The 27,010-nt window shown below is 44.2% G+C and overlaps 1 protein-coding gene across 10 annotated transcripts in view; it reads left to right on the top strand.

Moving 5' to 3' along the window:
• Positions 1-27,010, top strand: part of HNRNPM (heterogeneous nuclear ribonucleoprotein M) — a 44,390-nt gene that overhangs the window by 7,545 nt on the left and 9,835 nt on the right. For 2 of the 10 annotated variants that reach the window (XM_009193376.4, XM_009193378.4), the window contains exons 2-13: positions 3,668-3,837; positions 11,202-11,254; positions 12,165-12,172; positions 12,261-12,354; positions 13,990-14,028; positions 14,146-14,181; positions 14,885-15,038; positions 16,202-16,251; positions 17,443-17,503; positions 20,024-20,125; positions 23,047-23,091; positions 23,550-23,627. In XM_009193376.4, coding sequence (XP_009191640.2) covers positions 3,668-3,837; positions 11,202-11,254; positions 12,165-12,172; positions 12,261-12,354; positions 13,990-14,028; positions 14,146-14,181; positions 14,885-15,038; positions 16,202-16,251; positions 17,443-17,503; positions 20,024-20,125; positions 23,047-23,091; positions 23,550-23,627 — 890 coding nt within the window. Of the gene's footprint in view, positions 1-3,667; positions 3,838-11,201; positions 11,255-12,164; positions 12,173-12,260; positions 12,355-13,989; positions 14,182-14,884; positions 15,039-16,201; positions 16,252-17,442; positions 17,504-20,023; positions 20,126-23,046; positions 23,092-23,549; positions 23,628-27,010 lie in introns of all 10 variants that reach the window. The other 8 variants (XM_009193371.4, XM_009193377.4, XM_009193373.4 and 5 more) reach the window with 6 other exon arrangements.

Below are 27,010 nucleotides of genomic sequence, written 5' to 3'. Positions count from 1 at the left end.
CAAACCAAATACTCAGCTTCTGTGGTTACATTGGGTAGTTGATTGGTAGCCATAGTATGCACCTGTGGAATATAGGTTAGACACTTTGTTACCTGCTTTGGCTATAATTAGTTATTTATACATTTGGTAGCTTATAGGTGAGTTTAAGCAGTCTGGTGAAAACAGACTGGAAATATTCATCATGGACTCTGTGTCAGAATGTTTTTTATTGTAAATCTTAAAGTATTTGGGACTTCAAAAGTAACAATATTAAAATTCATTTCCATCTGTGAATCCTCTGGTGGACCATGATGTGTAGATTGTGTTATGTTTTATGAGTTTTTCTAACACTTTCATCATCATTTTCCAGGAAAGAGTAGGAGATGATTTGGCAGATAGTTTGTTTGGCAGACTTTGGTGAAGGACTTTTCTTTTGGAGTAGACAAGTGGCCTGGGTAACAGTTGTAGTTCTTCTGTGGGGCCTGCTTTGTGGTGTGAAGCCAGTTTTGTGTACTCAGGTAGGTTGCGTTCTAGACATCTAGGGATTGGAGCTGCCATAACATCACCTTATCTGCCAGCCCGTGGGAAGGGAAACCTATTGATTGTGTACTGGTGTAGTTGAGATCACAGAGAAAGCTGCTTTCCTTGGTTTTACCTTGTGTCAAGTTGGGTGTAGCTCACACCAGTGATACGTTTGCTGGGATACCGCTTGGCACTCTTGTGTTTGGGGACTACACAAAGTTTCTGACTTTAAAGTTTTTCCAAGTAAATACATTACTAATTTTGAGACAGAGTCTTGCTTTGTCAACGAGGCTGGAGTGCAGTGGTGCAGTCATAGTTCACTGCAACCTTGACTCCCTGGACTCGAGCCATCCTCCCAGCTCAGCCTCCTGAGTAGCTGGGACTGCAGGTACACGACACCACACTCAGATAATTATTATTATTTTAAAAAATAAAGACAGGGTCTTACTGTGTCGAACTCCTGGGCTTAAGTAAGATTCTCCTGCCTTGACCTCCCAGAGTGCTGAGATTATAGGTGTGAACCACCACACCTGGTCTCCAGTGAATCCTTTTTTGTGTTTGTTTTGAGACGGAGTCTCATTCTGTCTGTCACTCAGGCTGGAGTGCAATGGCGCGATCTCGGCTCACTGCAACCTCCGTCCCCCAGGTTCAAGCGATTCTCTTGCCTCAGCCTCCTGAGAGCTGGGACTGCAGGCATGTACTACCACGCCCAGCTAATTTTTGTATTTTTAGTAGAGATGGGGTTTCATCATGTTGGCCAGGCTGGTCTTGAACTCCTGACCTTGAGTGATCCGCCTACCTCAGCCTTCCAAAGTGCTGGGATTATAGGTGGGAACCACCGTGCCTGGCCTCAAGTAAATAACGTTTTAAAATAGTAGCTTCTCCAGCTACTATCTGGTGTTTAAACACTACCTTTCTGCCAAGGAAGAAATTTATATCCCAGAATAAAGATCAGTCCTTCAGTTAAAGATACTTTTTTAAATCGTTAATGCTGTAGTCTTGGCTTTTTTTTTGTTTCCAGTTTTATCATGGATCACAAATTCTGCAGTAGAGCCTGTGGTCTGGGAGTCACTGGATTCTCACTGGCGGGACACAGGGCTCAGGAAGCAGAAAAGTGCAAAGCTCAGTTGCTTAAGAAACTTGAGGTGGCTTCTGGCTCCTCACTTGTTCCTGGTCAGCTCTCATCGGTGCCTACCTGTAGTCAGAGGGGTTGCGCTTGAGCTGGCAGCTGAGGGAAGAGCCCTGGCAACCAGTGCCCGGGCTTCCAAGTCTGATGGCTGCTACCTAGAGATGGTTGGTGTTACAGTGTGGTGGCTCCTAACACACAAAAGTAAAGAGTGCGACGGGGGAAGGCCGGGGGAAGGCCGTGCCAGAAAAGCAGCCACCCTTCTTTGCCAAAGGCAGGATTGTTTGCATGCTGTCTTCCTCCTCCCAGAGTTGCTCAGACTCGAGTTTCCCCGCTTCAAAGTAGTAGGGTTGTATAGGGAGTGGTTTCTTTCCCACCTTTTTGGATTTTTAAAAAGTGCTTAAAATATACATAAAATAGACCTTTTTTTTTTTTTTTTTTTTTTGAGACGGAGTCTCACTCTGTCACCCAGGCTGGAGTGCAGTGGCCGGATCTCAGCTCGCTGCAAGCTCCTCCTCTCGGGTTCACGCCATTCTCCTGTCTCAGCCTCCCGAGTAGCTGGGACTACAGGCACCCACCACTTCGCCCGGCTAGTATTTTGTATTTTTTAGTAGAGACGGGGTTTCACCGTGTTAGCCAGGATGGTCTCGATCTCCTGACCTTGTGATCCGCCCGTCTCGGCCTCCCAAAGTGCTGGGATTACAGGCTTGAGCCACCGCGCCCGGCCAAAATAGACCATTTTAACCATCTTAAGTGTGCAGTGAAGTATGGTGTTTTGCAGCAATCACCTCTGCCCATTCCTAGAACTTTTATTCTCATCCCAAATGAAATTCTGTGCTCAGTGTTGAATAACTTCCCATTGCTACCTCCCCCTAGGCCCGGGTAACCTCTGTTCTACTTTCTGTGTATGGATTTGCTTATCATAGGTATCTAATAAGTGGAATCGTACAATATTTGGCCTTCAGTGACTGGCTTATTTCACTGAGCATAATGCTCTCAAGGTTCATGCATGTTGTAGCCTTTGTTAGGATTGCCTTCCTTTTTGTGGCTGAAAAATCCATCCCGTTGCATGGATATTCCATGTTTTGTTTATTCCATTCATCTTTTGGTAGACCCTTGGGTTGTTTCTACCTTTTGGCTTGTATGAATAGTGCTGCTATGAACATTGGCATACGTGTATGAGTCCCTACTTTTAATTCTTTTGGGTATATACCTAGCAGTGGAATTGCTGGGTCACAGTAATTCTGTGTTTAATTTTGAGTGACCACCTAACTGTTTTCCATGGTGGCTGCATCATTTTATGCTTCCCCCCTCTTTTTTTTTTTTTTTTTTAAACACCATGAGAGACACTTATTTGTGAAGCTAAAATTGGTTGGGCCTGTATGTACTACCTCATATTTCCATTCCATGAAGTCTTGGAAATCATCCTTCTCTTTTCCTGTTTCTGTCTTGGAATTAACACACTTTGGTCAGGGAGTTGGCCTCACCGTTGTCTCTGTTATTCTCCATAGGAGTATTTTGTAAGCCCAGGAAAGTGTACTTTTCCTTGGGAATGCTTTTTGCCCCATGGAGCCTTTAGTTTGAATGTCTTAATTCAAAATCAACATTAATCTTGTCTTTGCTTTTTTTGAGACAGTGTCTCGCTCTGTTGCCCTAGGCTGGAGTACAGTAGGATGATCATAGCTTGCTGGGGCCTGAAACTCCTGAGTTTAAGTGATCCTCCCATCTCACCCTCCCTACTAGCTGGGAGTGCAAATGCGCCACCACACCTGGCTAAGTTTTATATATATGTATTTTTTGTAGAGACAGGGTCTTGCTGTGTTGCCCAGGCTAGTCTTGAACTCCTGGCCTTAAATGATCCCCCGTTCTTGGCTCCCAAAGTGCTAGGATGGCAGGTGTGAACCACCCCATCTGTCCAGTACTAGTCTTGTGTCATATGTAACTGTGTGTGGAATTGTAAACCTGGCAAATCGAATAATTGTCTTTCACATTGTGCTGACATATAAACCCTTTACCTTTTTTTCTCTCTTTTGAATTCAGTGAAGGAGAACGACCTGCTCAGAATGAGAAGAGGAAGGAGAAAAACATAAAAAGAGGAGGCAATCGCTTTGAGCCATATGCCAATCCAACTAAAAGATACAGAGCCTTCATTACAAACATACCTTTTGACGTGAAATGGCAGTCACTTAAAGACCTGGTTAAAGAAAAAGGTAATGGTACTGGTGATTGAGTAGGGTGAGAAGGTTGGTGTGTCATCTTTTCTGTGGCTAATTCCTTGGTTATTTTTGGTCAGTGGAAGCGGCTCTGGGTAGAGCATGTTCTTTCCAGGCTTAAGCGTGAAGCCCCCTTACCCCACCTCAGTTTTTTTTGTTTTGTGGTTTTTTTTTTGTTTGTTTTGTTTTGTTTTGTTTTGTTTTGTGGTCATGCCCCTGTGTGTCAAACAGGATGGTTTATACGGTCCTTTGGCCTACAGTTGATTTTACTGGTTTAGTATGGTTAATAAGGCTTCGATTAGGCTTCCGGGGAGCCTTTTTGTGTTGAAATTTTTTGAATTTTGCACACTAGGTGGGAGAGATTTTTCCTTTCTTTCCTTTTCTTTATTTTTTTCTTTTTTCTTTTTTTTTCTTTTTTCTTTCTTTTTTTTAAGCTTTTTAAGTTTCACAGGAAGATAGCTTGTTTAAAATTTTGTGGATGTCTTCCTGGGATCAAAATTTGGTAGCTGGACCTTTTGCTCCTCAGATTCCAAACTATAAAACATTAGCCTGTATTTTAACTATTAGGCTTTTTCCCCTCTGGGAAAAAAATAGAGTAGGTTGGCCATTGGAGAGCTCAAAATAAGGTATCTGCTTTGTAACGCGGTGCCTTAGGATGTGGATTGTCATAGCCTAGGTATCCACCTTCCAGCCGAGGGCAGAGGAAGCAACCAAGCTCTGCTGCCACCAGGAGGCCCGAGGAGGCCTGCCTCTGTGATCCTCACCCCCGTGCACACTGTGGTGTCCTCTCTCTCTCTCCTCCTTCCCTCCTGTGCTGCTGTCGTCTTCCTTTCTTTACTGATTCTTGGCCCTGCTGGTGGCACTTAGGACTAAAGAGACTGCTCAGCCCTGGTTTAGACAACACCGTGGTAGAGAACAATTTGTATATTGCCTTGAGACCCCCACCCCGACCTAGACTCAAACTACCCTTCATGGAGTCTTTGCATGACTGAAAGGTATTGGTTTTCTGGAGCATTCATTATGAAAAGAGATGTGAGCTTGATTTGTCAAATGATTTAACATTTCAGTGACTGAGATGCCCCGTGGATAGGCCATTTTGGTATGTGTACTGGTGCTCCCTGCATTGGGTTTTGAAATTATGAATGGCACTGCCATCATTGTCCCATCACTTATTTTGACCATGACATGCAAGAAGCACTAGGCACTGTGAACCTCTCCAGACAGTCACGCGTGCTGCTCCCACGTGGTATTTCTCCAGATAACACAGATGGAAAAACGTTTTGGTGTGAGATTGATGTGCCTGCCTTGATCGGCCAAATCATTCCTGCCATTGCTCCTAGGGCAAGAGTGCAGTTTCTTCTTTTTGTCTGAGGGCGTGTCATGCTGCATCCCAGATGCAGTGTTCTTGGTTTTTGGGACTGCTGCTTCAATAGAAGCTTAGAATTTCTGTACAGTACAGTTGGGCCTCATTCGAATTAGCTTTTGGAATAACCTCCAAATTTGTGTTCTCGTGATTTGGTTGAACCGCTGAATTGCTATTTCCATTGATAATAAGGTATAGTAGTTCCAAGAACCAGGAATGTGGCTTTGAAAATGTAATTGTTAGAATTTTGTAAGAGATTGCAGGCCAAATTATTTTTTCATTTTTAGGAGTGTGTGAACCAGTTTTGGGACATGCTGGATAAAGTAGGTGACATTTTTACTGCTTTACCATTCAGTAATTCGGTTTGGGAAACCTTCAAGCTGGTAGTAGCAGCAGCAGCCATGGTGTTTCTGGATGTAGAAGCAGTTCACCTCAATTCACTATTTTGCACTCTTAAGTGTGGAGCCAGCCTGGTGGTTGATTTGGATACTTCCAAACTGGTTCTCATATTCCCTTGGCATACTGCTACGAATGCCCGGGCTCAGCCCTCTCAGTGTATTTTTGGTGGTGTAATTTAGAATTACAGGTGTGCAGTAAATCAGTTATTTTTAATGAGCCTTAAAATGTTCTTGTTTAGAGCTCCCCTGTACTGGTTAAATTAATTACTTTGCTATTTAATTAAATTATTAGCAGTATAGGATTGTGGGTAAAGTGACTCATAAGAGAAAGGTAATCTTTTTATGGTAATGCTTATATTCAGTATGTGAGGTCTAAAGAAATTTACTGTGTTTACATACATATGAGTCCTTAAGAAATACTCTTCTTATTATGTGCTTTTAAAAAGACATTTTTATTCGCGTTTTGGTATACAAAAAATGTTTAAGTGGTTAGTTTACATCTGAAATATTTACTTGAAATCTGTTGCCGATAAGTTCTAAGTGTTTTGAAGACTATACACAGGAAGAACTAGCAGATAGAGGCACTTACAACCCTAAAAGTATTAGTCTCAAAATAATTCCAAAACACAGAGATTTGGGCTGTCGTAATCTAAGCACTCTTTATCAGTCTACATTTTAAGGTCTGATGAATCTTAGCCTTGTTTCAGGAAATGAGTAGAACAGAACTAGAATTAGTTGTCCTCAACTGAAATTTTCTGTCGTCGTAGCACTGTCTAATTGCAGCCTCTCGGAACTAAAGTAGTTAGCTTTGAGAGGCCAAGAGGGGAGCTTTTTTTTCTAAGGATACTCCTGGGGAAGATTGTCTCACATGTTCCTCCGTCCCTCTTGATCCTTTTGCCATCTTTCATACCAGCTGCATATTCTCCAGCTTTAGTTTTAGCATTTAGCAGCATTCTAGGATTTCCTATTAAAAATCCACATAGGAAGTGAACTGGTCATTTATGCCTTTGAAAGTGACTTAACAGGCTACAGCTCCCCAGTTTGTATCCTGACAGGTAAAGGGATATGCACTTAAAGTGATTGACCATAAGGACTGGGTGGAAAAAATAAAGATTTCTGTGAGAAAAGGCGATCTTAGGCTTTTAAACTTAGTGTTGTGCTACATTTGTTTGAGACCATCAAGTCCTGTGTGAGTGGTGGAAGCTCCTTGCTGGGCTGCTTCTCCTGGCCTCACCAGGCAGCCGGCAGCACCCAGGTGGGGCAGTGCCACCAGAGCAGGACTGAGCTGCACCTGCAATGAGTAAACAGAGCCCAGGTTGAGGAAGGAAGGTCGGGGATGTAGTTTACCCTCAGTCAATCCCAAGTTTAGCAGCAGTCAGTTTAACTTGTGTAAGCAAAGATTTCTTTTAAGCACTTAATCCTTCTGTTAGTATTTAATGCACCACGTTAAGTAAATTTCAAATTGCAGCTGACAGAAAACTAAGGCCCAGAGGGCAAGTGTAGTCCAATAGAAAGCCTCCATCTTGGCTCCTGGAGATAATTTGCATTGTGGGTCTATTAGGCAGACCTGTATTTTCAGTTTAAATGAAATCCCTACCCAGTCTACTTGCTCCTTCATATTTTCCTTTGTTGGAAATGCAGCCTGCATTTTATTTATGTTGTTTTTGAGATGGAGTCTTGCTCTTTCTCCCAGGATGGAATGAAGTGGCGTGATCTCGGCTCACTGCAACCTCCGTCCCCTGGGTTCAAGCGGTTCTCCTGTGCCAGCCTGCCAAGTAGCTGGGATTATAGGCACCTACCACCACAATTTTTGTATTTTTTTTGTATTTTTAATTAATTTTTGTATTTTTAGTAGAGACTGGGTTTCACCATGTTGGCCAGGCTGGTCTTGAACTCCTGACCCCAGGTAATCCTCTTGCCTTGGCCTCCCAAAGTGCTAGGATTACAGGCCCGGCCACAGCCTGGATTTTAGAAAGGCCTGTTATGCTAAAGCATTCATATGTGTGAATATTTACGTTGAGCCCCAGCAGTGCAGCCTGTCTGACTTACCCTGTGTGGTCTCTAGTGTTAGGGAAGCAATACCGTTCTGTTGTTGCCACGCAATTAAGGAGGAGCATGGGCTCTGTCATTTCCTAACATGTCCGTAAGCCAAGTCGTTGTGTAGAATAATTATTTTGACATGTTTCAAGGTGTCTTTGTATTAAAGAGTGTGCATGTGTTCTGTGCACTCCGCTCCCCCGATAGAGTGGCAGCCTGAGAATTGACCGTTATGAACGGAAGAATGTTTGACAACATGCCTGACTTGCAAGCCCTGCCAACCCCTGTTTAAAAAGAAAAAAAAATTATAGGCCTTATCACATATGAATTCTCTTCAGTGAAGCTTCGGCCTCTGCATTCCCTCTTTTTTTTTTTTCAGACTTGAACAGTAAATGGGAACACAAAAACAAATACTCACTTTGCTAAAGGTTTGTGCAGGAGAGTGAGGTCACAGTAGCTGCAACGGACCACCTCAGTTCTTTTTGGGTTGCTTATCTGCTTATCCTCCTACTGCGTTTTAAGAATGAGGCAGTGTTGGCTGGGCGCGGTGGCTCACACCTGTAATCCCAGCACTTTGGGAGGCCGAGGCGGGCGGATCACGAGGTCAGGAGATCGAGACCATCCTGGCTAACACGGTGAAACCCCGTCTCTACTAAAAATGCAAAAAATTAGCCGGGCAAGGCGGCGGGCGCCTGTAGTCCCAGCTACTTGGGAGGCTGAGGCAGGAGAATGGCGTGAACCCGGGAGGCGGAGCTTGCAGTGAGCCGAGATCGCGCCACTGCACTCCAGCCTGGGCGACTAAGCAAGACTCTGTCTCAAAAAAAAAAAAAAAAAAAAAAAAGAATGAGGCAGTGTTTTTAATACTTCACTTAAATGTTGGTCAAAAATGATTTCTTAGAGCATATTAAATAGAGATAGATAACATTTGGTGTTAGATTTTTTAATGTGTTAGTTTTTTCATTTCGATATTTTGATGTTTTGGGCTGCAGTAGAATTTGTCTTAGCAGCCTACTCTTAGGATTCCGTGAAATCCATCCATGTTTACACAGGGAGAGGAGCAACCATATTTTTTATTAATAACTGCGAGTGCCGTTTCTGTAAGACTACTGCTACTGCCAAGCTGTCACCTCTGCCCCTGAGTCCTGACTGTGTGATCTGCTCTGGATGGTTTGCTTGTTAAACTTCACTTCATGGAATGTGACCAGACTGTGTTTACTTGGCAAATTTTGCCCTCCCATTCTTGCTGATAGTTGTGCTGACTACATGAGACAAATCTTTGCTTTGCTATTGTAGAACCAAAAGGGAGGTGGTCTTTTAAAGGCTTCATTTTCCTGTAGGAAAGTATGAATTAGCAGCTGTTGCAGATCCCTTAACACTTAATTGGTGGTCTCTCAGGGTAGAGGTTGGAATTTTATGAGTTTGTGAGGAGCATAATCATTACTGATTATCTCGGGAACAGCACTACTCATGCTGGACCCTTGGGTGACTGCTAAACAATGATACCATTTGAGGTAAAAAGAGGGAGAACGTTTTAAGCAAATTTTTAATACAAAGGATTGAAGTCAGGTGTGTTATTACTAGACTAGACTGTTACGTGGAAAAAGCCCTAATTTCTAAACCTCTCTTTTTGTTAAAGTGGTTATGGCCATGGGAAAAAGTTTGGTTTGGATTTGCTTGGTTTCTGGGTTGCACTTACAGCTTTTTGATCACATGTCTTATGGACACAGACTAGAAACTTCCCATGCAACAGGATTTGAATTTCGACCACATGGTTGCAGCTCTCTTGAATTAATTATTGTGAGTCTTTTATTTTTTTAAAGGTTACTAGGTGGTAGTCATAGCTGGTAGGGAATAAACTTGGGGCCTCTTCAGTCACTATTTTGACATTATGTGGCATTTTCATCAAAGTGGAGACAAGGGTTGGTGGTCCTTGAATGGCTGCTGCTCTTGAAACAAATGGCTTTTAACATGGCCTCAGGGCGGCCGCATTTTTGGAACTGCTTTGGTTTTTAAGGGTTAAATAAAGCTGCCTTGTACAGCTGTCCCTTGGCTGTGATCATTTTTCAGTTTGCCCCACAGGAGTGCATACTCCAAAAGTAAATTGTACTGATCCCTCCTATTTCCTTCTTCATTTCTTTGCATTGATGATTCTCTCCTGTTTTGTGCAAAGTGTGTGTTTAGTTCTGAAACATGTCAGGAGAGGACAAAGAGGGTGAGGCTCTACATGTAAACTTTGAACACTTGGCTTTCTTGCATTCAACCAGTGTGCAGAGCCATTAATAAATATGTCCTTCAGATCTTTAAATTTTTTGTAAAGTAATTTTATCTTGTTTTTCATTACAATTTTTTCTTCCTATAGCCTCATAATTTTAATATCCTTTGAACAAAAGAGTTGGAATAGGCAGGACTTGTTGAGGCCGTTAAGCAGGTTATTTTTACCCTTTTACTGCTAAACCAAACCGATCCAGAGGACAACAAAAGCCCAGTTTTTGACTTTGGAGAGTCTGGTTAGAGATAGTTTTCTCCAGGGTAACACTTCACATTTGTTTTCTGTGTGCCATCTTCAAGTTCAGCAGCCATTTTGGTGGTTGTCTTGATGGATTCTAACATCTGGTCATGGTGGTCATGAATTGGCAATCCAAACCTTGAGGAAAATCTGCAGAAACTTTCGAAATGCTTTGTTTTCCCTTTTGTGTAGATTAGAATCATGTGAGTCTGTTTAACTGTTTAAATACAAAATCTGAGCCCTAAATTTGAATTTATTTGTGTCCTTTAATGGGGAGGTTTAGAAAGCAGCAAGAATGAAGCCTGGCCTAATTCACTGAAGAGAATCCAGATGCTGCTCTGGTTTTGTGATCTTATTATATTCAAACATTCTGCCTCTGCAGATGCGGAGCCTACTGCTGTGTGCAGGACCAGCTATAAAATTTGTGGGGCCCAACACAAAACGAAAACAAGGGCCCTCTTGTTAAAAAAACTAAGAATGTCATAGCAGCAATAACAGCCTTAAACCAAGCTCAGGGCGCCCGAGTGCGGGGCTCTGTACGATTGCACGGGTTGCTCACCCGTGAAGCTGGCCCTGCGTCCGTGTGTGCCTGTGAGCTTATACCTTCGCATACGTGGGTCCTTGTATTTATAGCATGTGAGCTCAGCCCGATGGCATCGCAATTTGTATGCATTTCACCTACTTGCCACCAATGAGAGTGTATGTGTAAAACTTCCTCCCTTCCCCAGAAAAGTAAATCACGCAGACTTCTTTCCTATAGATTTGGATTGCCTCTAGTCATGAATGAGTCTTCCAGACAGGGAAATTGATATGGAAATCTGTGGAATAGCTTGTTTGTGGTGGGAGGAAAATCAAGGACATATTGTTAACGTGTTTTCACCTACTTTTACTGCACACCTGTAATGCCTAGTTCGGTGGTTTAGAGAATATGGAGTGTTTCTGGGCTTTCTTATAAGGCAGAGGCTCCATACAAGGTTGCTGATGATTGTTCTAAATTCCCATTGTTTTCTTGGCTTTTCTCCCTTGGTTTATGTGTCGTCTGGAAACTGATTTGTAGTTGGTGAGGTAACATACGTGGAGCTCTTAATGGACGCTGAAGGAAAGTCAAGGGTAAGTGTCTGAGAGAATTTCTTCTGTGGATTTACTACATGAAAAATGTAACTGTATGGTGGCGTGGAATCGAATGAAATCAGGAAGGCAGTGAGTGCTCATGTTACAGTAGCTATGTTTGATTTTGCCAAACATTTGAGTGGGGTGGGAGGGGATTTGCAAACGGGAGTCCCGCTTTTCCAAATGGCTGGCCAAAGAGCTTTTTGGTATTCTGTTTGGATGCCCAATTTGGATAACTGGGGACCAATAGCAGCATTGTCTCTTTGTTAACAGAGGAATTGGCTGTGTGTGAATTATGCATGGAATTTTAGCGGTGGTATAATTAATGTAAAACGTGTGTTCTTGTCTAGAAAATGTTACTCTTGGTTGTTTGCTGAATTTGAAAGTTGTGTGAACCAAAGATTCCGAAAAGTTGCCTTTGTGCCAGTAAATTGTAAACCAAATATTAAAAACCTGAATGTTCAAAATTGGCCTAGTTTAAAGAGAACATAAACTATTTTCTGTCGTGCAATAGAATGGCTTAGAATAATCAAAAGGTTGAACTTAACTTATGGAAGGGATGGATTTAGGAGGAATATGGTAAGGACTCGATTGAGTACAGAGGAAAGCAGATCTAAAGTTGGTGTGATTTCTTGGAGACCCTGAATTTAGGTCTGCTTATTAAACGTCAGCAGCTCTAGTGCAATGCTGGTAATGCGTAGGAGAAGGAGATATTAAGGAGCCCAGCTTTTAACAAGGAAGGCGAGGCGAGGCACTTCTGTCAGCTTCCCCTTAGAAGGGTTCATTTTAAAAGACTTTGTGACATAAATCATATTTTTAATTGGTTTGTAACTGTCATTGGTATTTACTATTTTTTCTCTTCTTTTTCCCCTTCCTTGCTCTTCTGACTGGTCTCTGGCTTCCTCCAAAGGGATGTGCGTAAGTATCGTCTAGTTACTTACTGGTATTTGAGCCTTCTAACTTGTAGGACTGGTTTCACTCGACTCGTTTCCTTTTAACTCTATAGTGTTGTTGAATTCAAGATGGAAGAGAGCATGAAAAAAGCTGCGGAAGTCCTAAACAAGCATAGTCTGAGTGGAAGACCACTGAAAGTCAAAGAAGTAAGCTCTTAACACTGTGAATACTGTGTGTAATTGTTGAGTGATCCCACTTTGGAACAGGGAAAGACGGTCATGGTCCCAGACGGCATTTTACAAAGCAAGTGCCAGCCTGTTGTTTCTAATGAAGAGTGTCGGTCACAGCCTACAGCGGCCATTCCCTGCAAGGACTTTGGGGTGGTGGCCAAGCAGATCCTGGGTGGCTGCTGACCGCCTTCTAACATCTGTGATTTGTCTGAGGCCTTGTTGTCTCAGGGACTCTTAAACTGTGAGCCCGTGGGTTTGTGCCATTAAGTTTTACTCCGTCTAAACTTTCTTGTTGGCCCATCTTGTTTCTTTTTTTTAAAGTGAGTTTGTTCCAGCCTGGGCAACATGGTGAAACCTCATCTCTACAAAAGATACAAAAATTCGCCAGGCATGGTGGCGCATGCCTGTAGTCCTAGCTACTTGGGAGGCTGAGGCAGGAGGATCGTTTGAGCCCAGGATATGGAGGTTGCAGTGAGCTGAAATCACACCATTGCACTCCAGCCTGGGTGACAGAGTGAGACCCTGTCTAAAAAATAAAAAATAAAGTGAGTTTGTTATTCCTCAAACCTGCTTTCACATCTCATCTGAATCAAATATATTCCTCGAGGAAGAAGGTTTTTTGTTGATTAAATTCCTCTTGGCCGGGCGCAGTGGCTCACGCCTGTAATCCCCAGCACTTTGGGAGACCGAGCTGGGTGGATCATCTGAGGTCATGAGTTCGAGACCAGTCTGACCAACATGGTGAAACACCGTCTCTACTAAAAATACAAAAAATTAGCTGGGCGTGGTGGTGGGTGCCTGTAATCCATCTACTTGGGAGGCTGAGGCAGGAGAATCGCTGGAACCCAGGAGGCGGAGGTTGCAGTGAGCCGAGATTGCGCCATTGAACTCCAGCCTGGGCAACAAGAGCAAAGCTCCGTCTCAAAAAAAACATCCCTCTTGATTTCTTTTCACCTCTTCTCTTGGGGAGGAAGATGAGTAGATTGAGAGGGAAGCGTCGTAGGGTCTAAGGTCTCTCACATGTTACGGTGTCTTTTTTAGTGCTGATGGTGGTAAATGACAGGACAGAGAGTTGAAGAAGAGAGTCAGTACAGAGCTTCACAGACCTTCCCAGATGTTGTTTCACTGTGCAGCCCTCACACACATGCCTCCAACACCTGAAGGACTTGAAGGATGGGGGCGCTTGTGTGGTCTAGAACTGTTTCTCAAACTTCTGGAAGCCATTGACGGGGTTTGCAAAAATTACAAAGCCCCACTGATGAATTAGTAAGATTCAGCTATACCACGCCCATGAAGCTCTAATTTCAGTCTGGCAGTTCTACATATATCAGCTAATCATGTTTCCTTCCCTACCCTGCTTTTCTTTTTTACTTAGTTCAGTTGAGAGCTGTGTTTTTAGTGCTATATTTCATGCTTTTTCTTCCTTTCCTGTTCCTTTAGCTGGACTCTTCTAAGCTGGTAGTTGAGTTCATTTGACTTTCTTGTTAATAGATTTAAGAGATGCTTTCCAAACAACCTTTCAGTTTCTAAGTCTTGAGAATATCATTTACTGTGCAAGCATGGTTTGCGTTGTCACTGGGTCAAACGTAACACCATTTGTGCTTGTTTTAGGATCCTGATGGTGAACATGCCAGGAGAGCAATGCAAAAGGTGATGGCTACGACTGGTGGGATGGGTATGGGACCAGGTGGCCCAGGAATGATTACTATCCCACCCAGTATCCTAAATAATCCCAACATCCCAAATGAGATTATCCATGCATTACAGGCTGGAAGACTTGGAAGCACAGTATTTGTAGCAAATGTAAGTAAACAGAACCATCATCTAAAGTAGAAAATAACTTTATGAAATGACCTTGTCAATATGTTATAAAAGTAATTCTGACATTTGAGAAGAAAAATATAAAGAAGGGTTGTGTTCTTGATTTCTTTAAAAATCAGCCGTATAGGTAGACTTTGTCTGCATTCCTAAGTCACAAGCTTGACCATGGTCTCACTGGGGCTGTGATTCCTGAGTTTTGCAGGTGTTTCCACAAGCAGTAACCGAGTCTGCATTCTCCGTTGGTTTATTTTGTGCAGTTTTGGTGCAGAGTAAGAGTGTACGAGCAGAAGTGCACTGACACCTTCCTCTTATTGTGTCTGGGGTGAATGATATCTCCACCATTGCAAGGGGAGATACTTTTAGAAGAAAGTAGCTTGGGTGGGGTGGGGTATGGTAAAGCTTATCAGGGAAACAATTTTTTAAAAATGTTCAGAAAATGAGTATTAATTTGAAGTATGAGGTGACTTAAGTTTCTGAGAAAAGAAACCATATATTTAAATACAGTCTACTTACAGTGAAGGCCAGGCTTTATAATCCTATTTTAAAATTTCCATTGCAGTTGATTAGTTTTTGTGACATTATTTCCTAATACTTTTTCCAACCGAAGCATGTCTCATTCACGTAGTAAAAATGTGTTTCTTAAGACGTTTACATTGAGGTTTTTACCCCGTTCTTTCTCGATTAGCTGGATTATAAAGTTGGCTGGAAGAAACTGAAGGAAGTATTTAGTATGGCTGGTGTGGTGGTCCGAGCAGACATTCTTGAAGATAAAGATGGAAAAAGTCGTGGAATAGGCACTGTAACTTTTGAACAGTCCATTGAAGCTGTGCAAGCTATATGTATCCTTCTGCAGGAATTCAGCTTGTGAACAATTTGACCTAAATTGCTGTGTTAGTAATGTAGGTTTGTGTGAGGAAGAGGTGACTGTGTATTAATGTTTTTTATGTGACTAGGGAGAATGCATTACGGTGGAATTAAAAGGTTCTCTGGGCCGGACCGGGCATGGTGGCTCAAACCTGTAATCCCAGCACTTTGGGAGACCGAGGCGGGCAGATCACTTGAGGTCAGGAGTTCGAGACCAGCCTGGCCAACATGGTGAAACCCTACCTCTACTAAAAATACAAAAATTAGCTGGGTGCAGTGGTGGATGCCTGTAATCCCAGCTACTCAGGAGGCTGAGGCACAAGAGTCGCTTGAACCCAGGAGGTGGAGGTTGCAGTGAGCCGAGATCGCGCCACTGCACACCACCAGCCTGGGTGATAGAGTGAGACTCAGTCTCAAAAAAAAAAAAAAAAAGGTTCTTTGGGGGTGGAGTTGATTCAATACAGTGTGGATAGAGGGGATGGTTAGAACATGGGCATATGCCCATGTTCTAAGTGGTCTTTCTACTGTTTTCAGAAGAGTCTAGGTTTGAAGGAGGAAGCCCAAAGAATGCACCACTAGAGAGAAACTGGGTTGTTATTTCATGTGTAATACATCCTTATAGGATTACTCACTCTCTCCAGTGAGTAGACATCATTTTGGAAGAGGACACTTCTCCTTGACCCTAGGCTTAGCCTAGAGTTTTAATCCCGTGGAGAGTACCCCACAGGAGCACATTCATGCAACTCAGACGAGACCGTCTTGGCATGTCTTATCCAGAAAGCATGGTCCTTCAGTTTAGATAGTGGTAGATGCCTGGCCCATTGGCCACATTCAGAGAACCTTGATGCCACTGTTTAAGAGGATGGTTTGGTGAAATTATAAGGTTACAAATGAAGCTTCACACCTGAGGAATAAGCGGAAGTTGTCTTGTCCTCCCCGCCGGCTTTATTTATTGTTCCTTTTATGTTTATTGTTCAAAGTATAATGAAGAATTGAAATTGCTCATAAATTCATCACTTAGAGGAACTGGTAGCAGTTGGAGTATTTTTCTTTCTTTCTTTCTCTCTCTTTTTTTTTTTTGTATTTCTCTTGTGCACATTTTTAGAATTGCAAGAAATAGCCTTAATTGTAATACCAGCTATGTTCAATGGCCAACTGCTATTTGATAGACCAATGCACGTCAAGATGGTAAGTCAGTAGGATCTTTCTGTGTGATATACTCAAGGCTAGCAAAAACATGGAATTAATAAGAATGTACACATATCCACTATAAAATATTTATGGATTAGTCTAAGTTAAATAAGGTGCAGTATGTTGAGTGAATTTGTGAGAGAAATAACATTTTGCTGGTCGGGCATGGTGGTTCATGCCTGTAATCCCAGCACTTTGGGAGGCTGAGGCGGGCGGATCATGAGGTCAGGAGTTTGAGACCAGCCTGACTAACATGGTGGAACTCCGTCTCTACTGAAAATACAAAAATTAGCTGGGCGTGGTGGCACGCACCTGTAGTCCCAGCTACTTGGGAGGCTGAGGCAGGAGAATCACTTGAATCTGGGAGGAGGAGGTTGCAGTGAGCCAAGATCGTGCTACTGCACTCCAGCCTGGGCAACAGAGTGAGATTCAGTCTCAAAAAAAAAAAAAAAACATTTTGCTCATGGCAACTCTTGACTGCATTAGATATTTTTCCTTTTGCACAGTTGACTGTTCATGGCACATACAGGTAGTCACCTGGGTATCCTGGTTGAGCAAGTGATCTGTTTCAAAGAATAGTTATGTATGTGGGGTTCCAGTTTTTCAGAGTATTACAGTATAATGTTTGGTTAGCATCAAATCTTTTGTGAACATAATTAAGTCATTGATTCAGACAGCTCTTAAAGGTCTGTTGGAGCATTTCAGTCTTAATAAACATTTGCTCTACCGTGGCTGTGCCAAAGATAATAATTACTACAGGCATGACTGGAACATGCTGGGGGCAATCTAGTCGGGGCTCAAATTCAGGAAAAAGATAAAAGAAACTATAAAACAATTTTGTCATTACTGTAAATAGAGTAGTTAAGTTTTTTGAATAGATGATAGATTCATGTGACTCAAAAGTCAAAAAGCATGAAAAGATAGCGTGAAGATAGTGTGAGTCCTACTTGGACTTCTTGCCCAGGTCCCCATTATCCCCCACGATAATATCCATATGTCTTTTGATCCTTCACCTTGACATAAAATAGGAAGCACGCTCCACATACCTTTCCTCCCTTGCATATTACTCCATGACGTGGATAATGTGTTTAGCCAGTCCTCTCTTGATGGGGGGCCATTTCAGTCTTTGGCTGTGGCAAACACTGCTGCACTGGATACTGAGATTTATTCGTTTTCTTTCTCTTTCAGGATGAGAGGGCCTTACCAAAAGGAGATTTCTTCCCTCCTGAGCGTCCACAACAACTTCCCCGTAAGTGTTTCAGTGATTAGGGCTGAGAGTTTGATTTTGAGTTATACTAAGAAACAGAAAATTATCATAAAGTTTCACTTGAACCTGTGCCAGGTTAGCCCTCAGTTCTCTTGGCCAATTCTTTTCTATAGATTTTTCAGGGCGAGAAATGAGCAGAGATTCACAATTTGAGGATATTGTTAGGATTACCTCGTGTTAATCCTAGGATTGTAATACCACAATGTAGAGGATGTGGTTAGGCATTTTGAAAGTGTCCTGGGGAGGGAAGAATCAGAACCTGTGAAGGGAATGAAAACCAGGCTGCACTCTAATTCAGAAGATATTGGTTAGTCCCATGTGCACTAGCAGTGCACACTAGACATCTACACAGAAATTCGTACACAGTTGTTTGCAGCAGGATGACAGACACATGCTGCGGTGTGGATGAACCTTGATTTCATCTACAGGAAATGCTCCACATAGATAAATGCATAAAGGCAGAAAGTAGATTAGTGGTTACCTGTGGCCAGGAAGGAGTAAGTGGGGACGGGACTGCTAATAAGGTTGGATTTCTTTTTTGGGTGATGAAAATATTCTGGAATTAAATGGTAGTGATAGTTGCCTATCTCAATATACTAAAAACCACTGAATACTTTGAGTGAGTTTTATGGTATGTGAAGTGTCTTGAACAAATAATTTCTATGCAGAGGGGAAAGGGATCGGCTATTTGTGAGACCCAGGTGAAAATCTGTCTTGTGACAGGGAAGGCTAGTTGATGGGCCACCACATAGGTAGAAGTGGCAAATATTAGTGCAGAGTCCTATGTAAGCCGGAGACGGGAAGCCAGAACCTGAGTGCAGACAGCAGTGGGACATTTCAGGGAGTCACTGGCACAGGTAAAGCCCTCCTGGAGAAGGAAGATGGGTGAGGGTGAGAGGCCTGTGTGTGCTGTGCTGCGGGGACCTCCACCAGGTGGGTTGAGGGGGCCTGGTCTGGAGCAGCAGCTCAAGCTGGAGGGCCCTACTCACTCACTGAGTTGGATGGGAGCCCAGGCCAGAGCACCTTTGCAGCGTAGCATTAAGGCAGCATGACAGATTTATCTTGAAGGGAGATCTGTGGCTTCATGAGAAGGCTCATCTGTTGAAAGTCAACATTAGTTAGAGAAGGATTACATTTCCTGGACATAACATACTCATTTCCCAAATAAATTGTCTGTGTGCTCATCTGAGCAGCGGTCACCCTGGACCGTGGTAGTGGCTCTTGTTGACTCTTGTTTTGGATCAGGAGGTGGAGCACACTGCTCCAGGGAGCCATGGCTCTTGGTCTCCCAGCCATTTCAGAGGCTTGATTTCAAAGCAAGCCTTCAGTGTTTTGGGGAGTAAGTAACCTTGGTGATCTCTTGCTGCTGTTGCTATGCAATTAAAGATGGAATGTTAATCAGGTTAAACGCCTGGGAAGTAGTGGCAGGTTTTATTTACTTTTTAAATGAATTTTGTTTTCTTTCTTTCCTTTCTTTCCTTCCTTTCCTTCCTTCCTTCTTTTTCTTTTTCTTTCTTTCTTTTTGATGGAGTTTCACTCTGTCACCCAGGCTGGAGTGCAGTGGCGTGGTCTTGGCTCGCTGCAACCTCCATTTCCTGGGTTCTAGTGATTCTCCTGTCAGCCTCCCGAGTAGCTGCGATTATGGGTGTGCGCCACCATGCCAGGCTAATTTTTGTATTTTTAGTAGAGATGGGGTTTCGCCATGTTGGCCAGGATGGTCTCGAACTCCTCACCTCAGGTGATCCACCTGCCTTGGCCTCCCAAGGTGCTGGGATTTCAGGCGTGAGCCATCGCGCCTGGCCTTGTTATAATTTTTGAAACCTTACCTGGTTGTAGTTTAAGCCTCAGATGGTGGTTACCCCAAATATTGCAAGTGTCAGCTCTTTTGGCTGTTTCCAGAGACCAGCCTGTATTTCTGTGTCCCTGTTTGTGTTGGTAGAGCATGGAGTTGAGTGTGGGCTGGGTATCCAGTTGTGGGTTAGGAAGCTTTGGGGGAAGGAAGATAGGTTCTTTGAATACATACATTAGGTTCATTGTTACTAAAACCACCCAGATTTAGAGAGTAGCATACATCCAGGATGTTGATTGGCTGGTTTGTAACGTGTTTTTTCATGAGAAACGTCCTTTGGGCTACTAGGGATTGGGCACATTTGTGCTGCTTGCCATCTGATGTCTTGAGTCACCTTTTTTGATCAGTTCTCAGTCCATGGGTTAGTGAAACAAATAGGCTGTCAAGAATGTTAGTGTGGGGGTTGTTAACTTTCCCCTGTGTTGGTTTTCAGCCGCCTTTGTTGTATACACACATATCCCAAACGCCAGAACAAGGTTCTGTTTCCAAATGTGGTGATGTTGAATTTTGCATTGGGCCCTGGGGTCACTGGTGGGTGGGGGTGGGTAGGCTGGAGTGGATAGCTGCAACTCACTAAACAAAGACTCTTTTCCTTTGAGGGTCAAGGTTTGCTAAATAGGGGAAAACTAAACTTCTTTCTCTTTTCCTTCCAGATGGCCTTGGTGGTATTGGCATGGGGTTAGGACCAGGAGGGCAACCCATTGATGCCAATCACCTGAATAAAGGCATCGGAATGGGAAACATAGGTCCCGCAGGTGAGAATGACAGTGCACCTTGCTTGGGGTTTTGGGGAAGTGAAAATTACTAATTACTGGGGCAACTGGACTTTGAGTAGTTTAAATGGAATAAATAGTTAACTGGGACAAAATTCCCTCCTTATTCATCTCTGCCTCATTTTTAATAAAGGCAGTATTTTGTATTTTTATCAAGTTGAATCCTTGTTTAAAGTCATTATACTTTTTCATTGTAACCTCACGACAACCTTCTAAGCTGAAATAGTTGTGCCATTTGATAAGAGGAGGCAAGCCAGAGAGTTGCTCTTGCTCAAGGTCACACTGTCAGTTAGTGACAGGCTGCAGGTCTCCTGACCACAAGACCATAGCACTGCTGCAGTACCCTGAAAAGTGTCTTACCAAGACCCCCGTGGGCCCTCCTGGTGTTTGCACAGCTGCTGCTAGAGAGCTAGGGGCATTGATAGATGCAAAAAAGGTGGAGAGGCCAGGCACGCTGGCTCATGCCTGTAATCCCAGCACTTTGGGAGGCCGAGGTAGGCAGATCACAAGGTCAGGATTTGAGACCATCCTGGCCAACATGGTGAAACCCCATCTACTACAAATGCAAAAATTAGCTGGGTATGATGGCATACGCCTGTAATCCCAGCTACTTGAGAGGCTGAGGCAGGAGAATTGCTTGAACCCAGGAGGCGGAGGCTGCAGTGAGCCAAAATCGCGCCACTGCACTCCAGCCTGGGTGACAGAGCGAGACTCCGTCTCAAAAAAAAACGGTGGAGAGGGCCTCACTCTGTGACAATGTGGCCGTCACAGGAAACATGGTGGACAGTGTTGTCTTTAAGAAGACAGGGATCCCAGCACTTTGGGAGGCCGAGGTGGGCAGATCACCCGAGGTCAGGAATTTGAGACCAGCTTGGCCCACATGGCAAAACTCCATCTCTACTAAAAATACAAAAATTAGCCGGGCGTGGTGGCTTGCACCTGTAATCCCAGCTACTCGGGAGGCTGAGGCAGGAGAATCACTTGAACCCGGGAGGTGGAGATTGCAGTGAGCTGAGATGACATGACTGCAGTTCAGCCTGGCAACAGAGCGAGACTCTGTCTCGGAAAAAAAAAAAAAAAAAAAAAGCAACTGCATGAAAGCTTCAATGTGTAGAATAAACTCAGGCTTTGCTGTTTAGCATTTTCATTTCTGTATAATGATGTATTTTGATTCTGTTAAGGAATATTTCATTTTAATGACTTCAGACTTTGGTCTTCGTTAGAATCCTTTGAAATTGGAATATGGAAGCCCCTCTATCCCACCATTGTCAGTGTTGCATATCGCTAGACTCTTCCAGGGTCACCCTGGGGCTGACTTAAGTTCTGGGCCACGACTTCAAATGGCTCTAACGTTTCCCCCTGACCCAAAACACACACACCCCATGTCTGACATCTAAACAGAAAGACTGGGGGTTGGAGAGGAAGTCTTGGTGTTTTTAGGAACTGGTTTTTATTTTGAAGATTTTACCTTTAACAGGGACTTTTTAAAAATCTATTTCTGTTCCCTAAAATTTTCTAAAAAGTTTATGTTCTGTAGAATGTGTCTTACAATTGTTTCCATTTCATGTTTAATACTGCCTAGCTTGAGGCCTGTGTGTGTGTGTGTGTGTGTGTGTGTGTGTGTGTGGTGTGGTGGCTCACGCCTGTAATCCCAGCAATTTGGAGGCCAAGAGTTTGAGACTAGTCTAGGCAACATAGTGAGACCCCACCTCTACAAAATATAAAAAAAATTAGCGGCCGGGCGCGGTGGCTCAAGCCTGTAATCCCAGCACTTTGGGAGGCCGAGACGGGCGGATCACAAGGTCAGGAGATCGAGACCATCCTGGCTAACCCGGTGAAACCCCGTCTCTACTAAAAAATACAAAAAACTAGCCGGGCTAGGTGGCGGGCGCCTGTAGTCGCAGCTACACGGGAGGCTGAGGCAGGAGAATGGCGGGAACCCGGGAGGCGGAGCTTGCAGTGAGCTGAGATCCAGCCACAGCACTCCAGCCTGGGCGACAGAGCAAGACTCCGTCTCAAAAAAAAAAAAAAAAAAATTAGCCAGATGTGGTGGCATACACCTGTAGTTCCAGCTACTTGGGAGGCTTAGGCAAGAGGATCACATGAGGCTGCAGGGAGCTGTGACCATGCCACTACATTCCAGCCTCAGTGACAGAAGGAGACCCTGTCTCAAAAAAAAAAAACACAACCCTGCCCGACTGGGTCATTAAACTGTGTAGATCCCATAGAAAAAAATTAGCTAGGCATGGTGGCAGGCGCCTGTAATCTCAGCTAGTCGGGAGGGTGAGGCAGAAGAATTGCTTGAACCTGGGAGGTGGAGGTTGCAGTGAGCCAAGATTGTGCCATTGCATTCCAGCCTGGGTGGCAATACTGTGTCTAAAAAAAAAAAAAATTTTTTTTTTTTAGCTATATATATATATTTTTTTGAGTGGGAGTCTCGCTCTGTCGCCCAGGCTGGAGTGCAGTGGCTGGATCTCAGCTCACTGCAAGCTCCGCCTCCCGGGTTTACGCCATTCTCCTGCCTCAGCCTCCCGAGTAGCTGGGACTACAGGTGCCCGCCACCTCGCCTGGCTAGTTTTTTGTATTTTTTTTTTTTAGTAGAGACGGGGTTCACCGTGTTAGCCAGGATGGTCTCGATCTCCTGACCTCGTGATCCGCCCATCTTGGCCTCCCAAAGTGCTGGGATTATAGGCTTGAGCCTCCGCGCCCGGCCCAGCTATATGATATTTGACAGTTGAAATGGTAGGGGCTTTTTTTCTTGCTAATTGAAATATATAAAATATACTTGTCATCAGGGATTTTCTTTTGAGTTCTTTTGCTGGTTTGGAATTATGCTTTTTAAGTTCAAATGTTATTTACTGCTTTGACATAATTTTAGTTTGCATTGACTTTTTCTTTTTAAGGAATGGGAATGGAAGGCATAGGATTTGGAATAAATAAGATGGGAGGTAAGAAATTTAAAATGAAGTACAAGCATAATCACTTTTAGGCATGGTTTTCTCTCTTTCCTCTTTTCTTTCTTGTTTAAACCCTGCATGAAATTCTCTTTGGTTTCAGTTTGAGTCTAGAAATGACTTCCTCCTGCCTGTCCATCCTTCCAGCGGGTGTCTTGGCTTTTGGTTCTGGCTGTCTCACTAACTAGCTCTGTGACCTTGGGCAGACCACTCCATCTCTGTGCCTCTTTTTGCTTGTCTGTTCATTGAGGGGGTTGGATCAGACCAGCTTTTTGAAGGTGGTGATTTTTAAACAAGGGTGCTAGCATTTTTTTGTTTTTCAGAAGCCCTTAAACTTGATAGATAAGTTCTTGGCAGAAGATACCCCAGTTGAAACGTGATATAATTTTTCTTTCCCTGCTCAGTCTAAGCAGTCTTGTTGGATGATGCTGAAATGTGAACATCTCTTGCAGGAATGGAGGGGCCCTTTGGTGGTGGTATGGAAAACATGGGTCGATTTGGATCTGGGATGAACATGGGCAGGATAAATGGTAAGCATCGTGTTTTCTTCCTGCTTTCACCCACCCTTTGTCGGCTGTTGCCTCTCAGGTGACCTTAGGCTACAGACCCACTGAATAAGTGATTTCTCACTTCTGCTTTTCAACCGAATCAAATGTCTTTTGAATTGCCTTAAATTTTTTTTTTTTTTTTTTTGAGACGGAGTCTCGCTCTGTCGCCCAGGCTGGAGTGCAGTGGCCGGATCTCAGCTCACTGCAAGCTCCGCCCCCCGGGTTCACGCCATTCTCCTGCCTCAGCCTCCCGAGTAGCTGGGACTACAGGCGCCCGCCACCTCGCCCGGCTAGTTTTTTGTATTTTTTTAGTAGAGACGGGGTTTCATCGTGTTAGCCAGGACGGTCTCGATCTCCTGGCCTCGTGATCCGCCCGTCTCGGCCTCCCAAAGTGCTGGGATTACAGGCTTGAGCCACCGCGCCCGGCCTTTGCCTTAAATATTTCAAGAACTAGACATAATAGTCGACTTACTTCACTTGGTCGCTAGTCTTTGAGCTGTCCTGTGTTCCCAAGCTCTGCAGTAATTTTTGATTACAGTGTTAAAAGCATGTACATGTTTGTGGTTATGGTCTCTTGAGTATGAGGGATTCTTTAAAGTTTGTGATCAAGTTTGTCTGTCTCTAGGAGTGCTGGAAGGGGTAGTTCTTGGTCATCTGCCCCAGCTGCAAGTTGTCCATAGAGGTGTTAATAAAAAAAGAGCGTTGTCCACAGGCTCTTTTAATTTAGTATTTGCATTATGCAAATTCTGGTTTAGTGTAATTCAAATCCGCCACCAAGTTTTCTTTCTTTTTTTTTTTGAGGCGGAGTCTCTCTCTGTCACCCAGGCTGGAGTGCAGTGGCACCATCTCGGCTCACTGCAAGCTCCGCCTCCTGGGTTCGCACCATTCTCCTGCCTCAGCCTCCGGAGTAGCTGGGACTACAGGCACCTGCCACCGTGCCCGGCTAATTTTTTGTATTTTAGTAGAGACGGGGTTTCACCGTGTTAGCCAGGGATGGTCTCGATCTCCTGACCTCGTGATCCGCCCGCCTCAGCCTCCCAAAGTGCAGGGATTACAGGCGTGAGCCACCGCGCCCGGCCTTCTTTTTTTTTTAACGAGACAGGGTCTCACTCTTTTACCCAGACTAGAGTGCAATGGTGCGGTCTTGGCTCACACTGCAAGCTCCACCTCCCAGGTTCAAGTGATTCTCCTGCCCCAGCCTCCTGAGTAGCTGGGGTTACAGGTGTACGCCACCACGCCTGGCTAATTTTTATATGTTTAGTAGAAACGGAGTTTCACCATGTTGGCCAGGCTGGCCTCGAACTCCTGACTTCAGGTGATCTGCCCACCTCAGCCTCCCAAAGTGGTGGGATTACAGGCGTGAACCACCATGCTCGGCCCCCACCCCCAACTTTTTGACAGAAATATAATGATAATATAATAACAATGTAGTATTGCATTTATTCCTTGTGAGAACCACATGATATGTACATACTGGTATCCCCGTTTCATCCAAAACTGAGGCACAGAGAGTGACATGCCTAAGTCACGTGACTGGTAAACGGTGGTGCCTGCATGTGAACCCAGGCTGTCTGGCTCCAGAGCCTGGCACTTCATCATGTGGGAATCCTGCCTTCTAGAAGTGCCTCCAGCACAGTACTTAGCCCACGGCACCAGCAGGGCTACAGAGTGTGCATGATAAATTGGAAATCTTCCTTTTTGAAATCCTCTATGTGTTGGTGACCCTTTGACCTTCCCCTTCACCACAGGAAAGCTGCTGCTTTTTTACACAGAAACTTTCTTGGAATGGGAAGTCATTAGGAATTTGGGTATAAACCTTCCTTTGCGGGTCTGTCATAACAGAGAATGTGAAAATGGTACAAGGACAGACATCACTGTCAGGCTTGAAAGGCGGCTGTCCCCGGTGATCAGGCCCTTCTTCCAGTGCACAGGGAGCAGTGGGGCATGATGTGTGTTGCCCTCTTCATGGGTGCCTTGTTCTAGAAGCTAGTAAAAGGATGTAGGAAAGTCGTCACCATTAGTTAGTAATAAAGCAACAAAGGTCTCTGTTTCCAGCGTACATTCAAGCTTGCCTGTAACTTGTGTGTGCTTGGGATTTTATTTATTTATTTAATTTTATTTGGTGTTTTTTTGTTGTTTGTTTTTTTTTTTTTTTTTTGAGACGGAGTCTCGCTCTTGTCTCCCAGGCTGGAGTGCAGTGGCATTATCTCGGCTCAATGCAAGCTCTGCCTCCCGGGTTCACGCCATTCTCCTGCTTCAGCCTCCCGAGTAGCTGGGACTACAGGCCCCCGCCACCTCGCCCGGCTAATTTTTCGTATTTTTAGTAGAGACGGGGTTTCACTGTGTTAGCCAGGATGGTCTTGATCTCCTGACCTCGTGATCCGCCCGCCTTGGCCTCCCAAAGTGTTGGGATTACAGGCGTGAACCACCGCGGCCAGCCGGAATTTTAATTTTTAAAAAAAGTTTCATAAATCTGGCTTGGTAAAATGTTACTCAGAGCAGATTAGTCTGGGTGTGCTGGCTTACGCCTATAATCCCAACACTTTGGGAGGTCGGGATAAGAGGATTGCTTGAGCTCAGGAGTTCAAGATCAGCCTAGGCAACATGGCGAAACTGCATTTCTCTCTTTTTTTTTTTTAAAAAAAAGAACAGATTAGTCATTAAAAGGGAATTTTGAGTCGTTGCTGTGAGGAGCAGAGTGGTGCAGTTTAGAAGTAGATGGAAACCAGGATGGGTTGGCCTGGGAGCTGTGCTGAGCTGTGTGACACAGTTGGTGGTGAACTGGCAGATGTAATCTCGCAATCAGGATTCAGAGCCTGGGGTAGGCAGTGGCAAAGGATTCCAAGTGCCGATTCTCTGGAGAACCACAAATGGAGTGTGTGTTCCTAGACTGTTCTTAGATGTTCTGAGATATGGCACTCAGAGTGCTCCCCGTGCCCTCTACAGCTGAGAACAGAGACTCCCTCCCACTTGATTGGCGTTCTTCGGTTTGGGTGGGATGAGCTCTAGAGCCCTTGGGCACTGCAAGGAAACTGTTCATCACACTGGAGGAAGAATTGAAGCAGACGTTTGGGTTTAATGAAATGTTAGTTCATGACTAGAGTGTAGCCATTATGGTCATGGGTGCTCCCATCAGACTGCTGGTCATGCAGGTTCCCAGGGCCCACACTCAGCATGAGTCAAATCTTGATAGAGTGGCTATAAAAATGTAAATCAAAAGATCGTTAAATGTCGGCCAAGCACGGTGGCTCACGCCTGTAATCCCAGCACTTTGAGATTAACGTTGGGAAAAAAAAAAAAAAAGAGGGCCGGGCGCGGTGGCTCAAGCCTATAATCCCAGCACTTTGGGAGGCCGAGATGGGCGG

Source organism: Papio anubis, chromosome 20, assembly GCF_008728515.1.
Source record: "Papio anubis isolate 15944 chromosome 20, Panubis1.0, whole genome shotgun sequence".
Taxonomy (NCBI): Eukaryota; Metazoa; Chordata; class Mammalia; order Primates; family Cercopithecidae; genus Papio; species Papio anubis.
The sequence above is the reverse complement of the archived record's forward strand: the minus strand, read 5'-3'. Positions and strand labels throughout refer to the sequence as shown.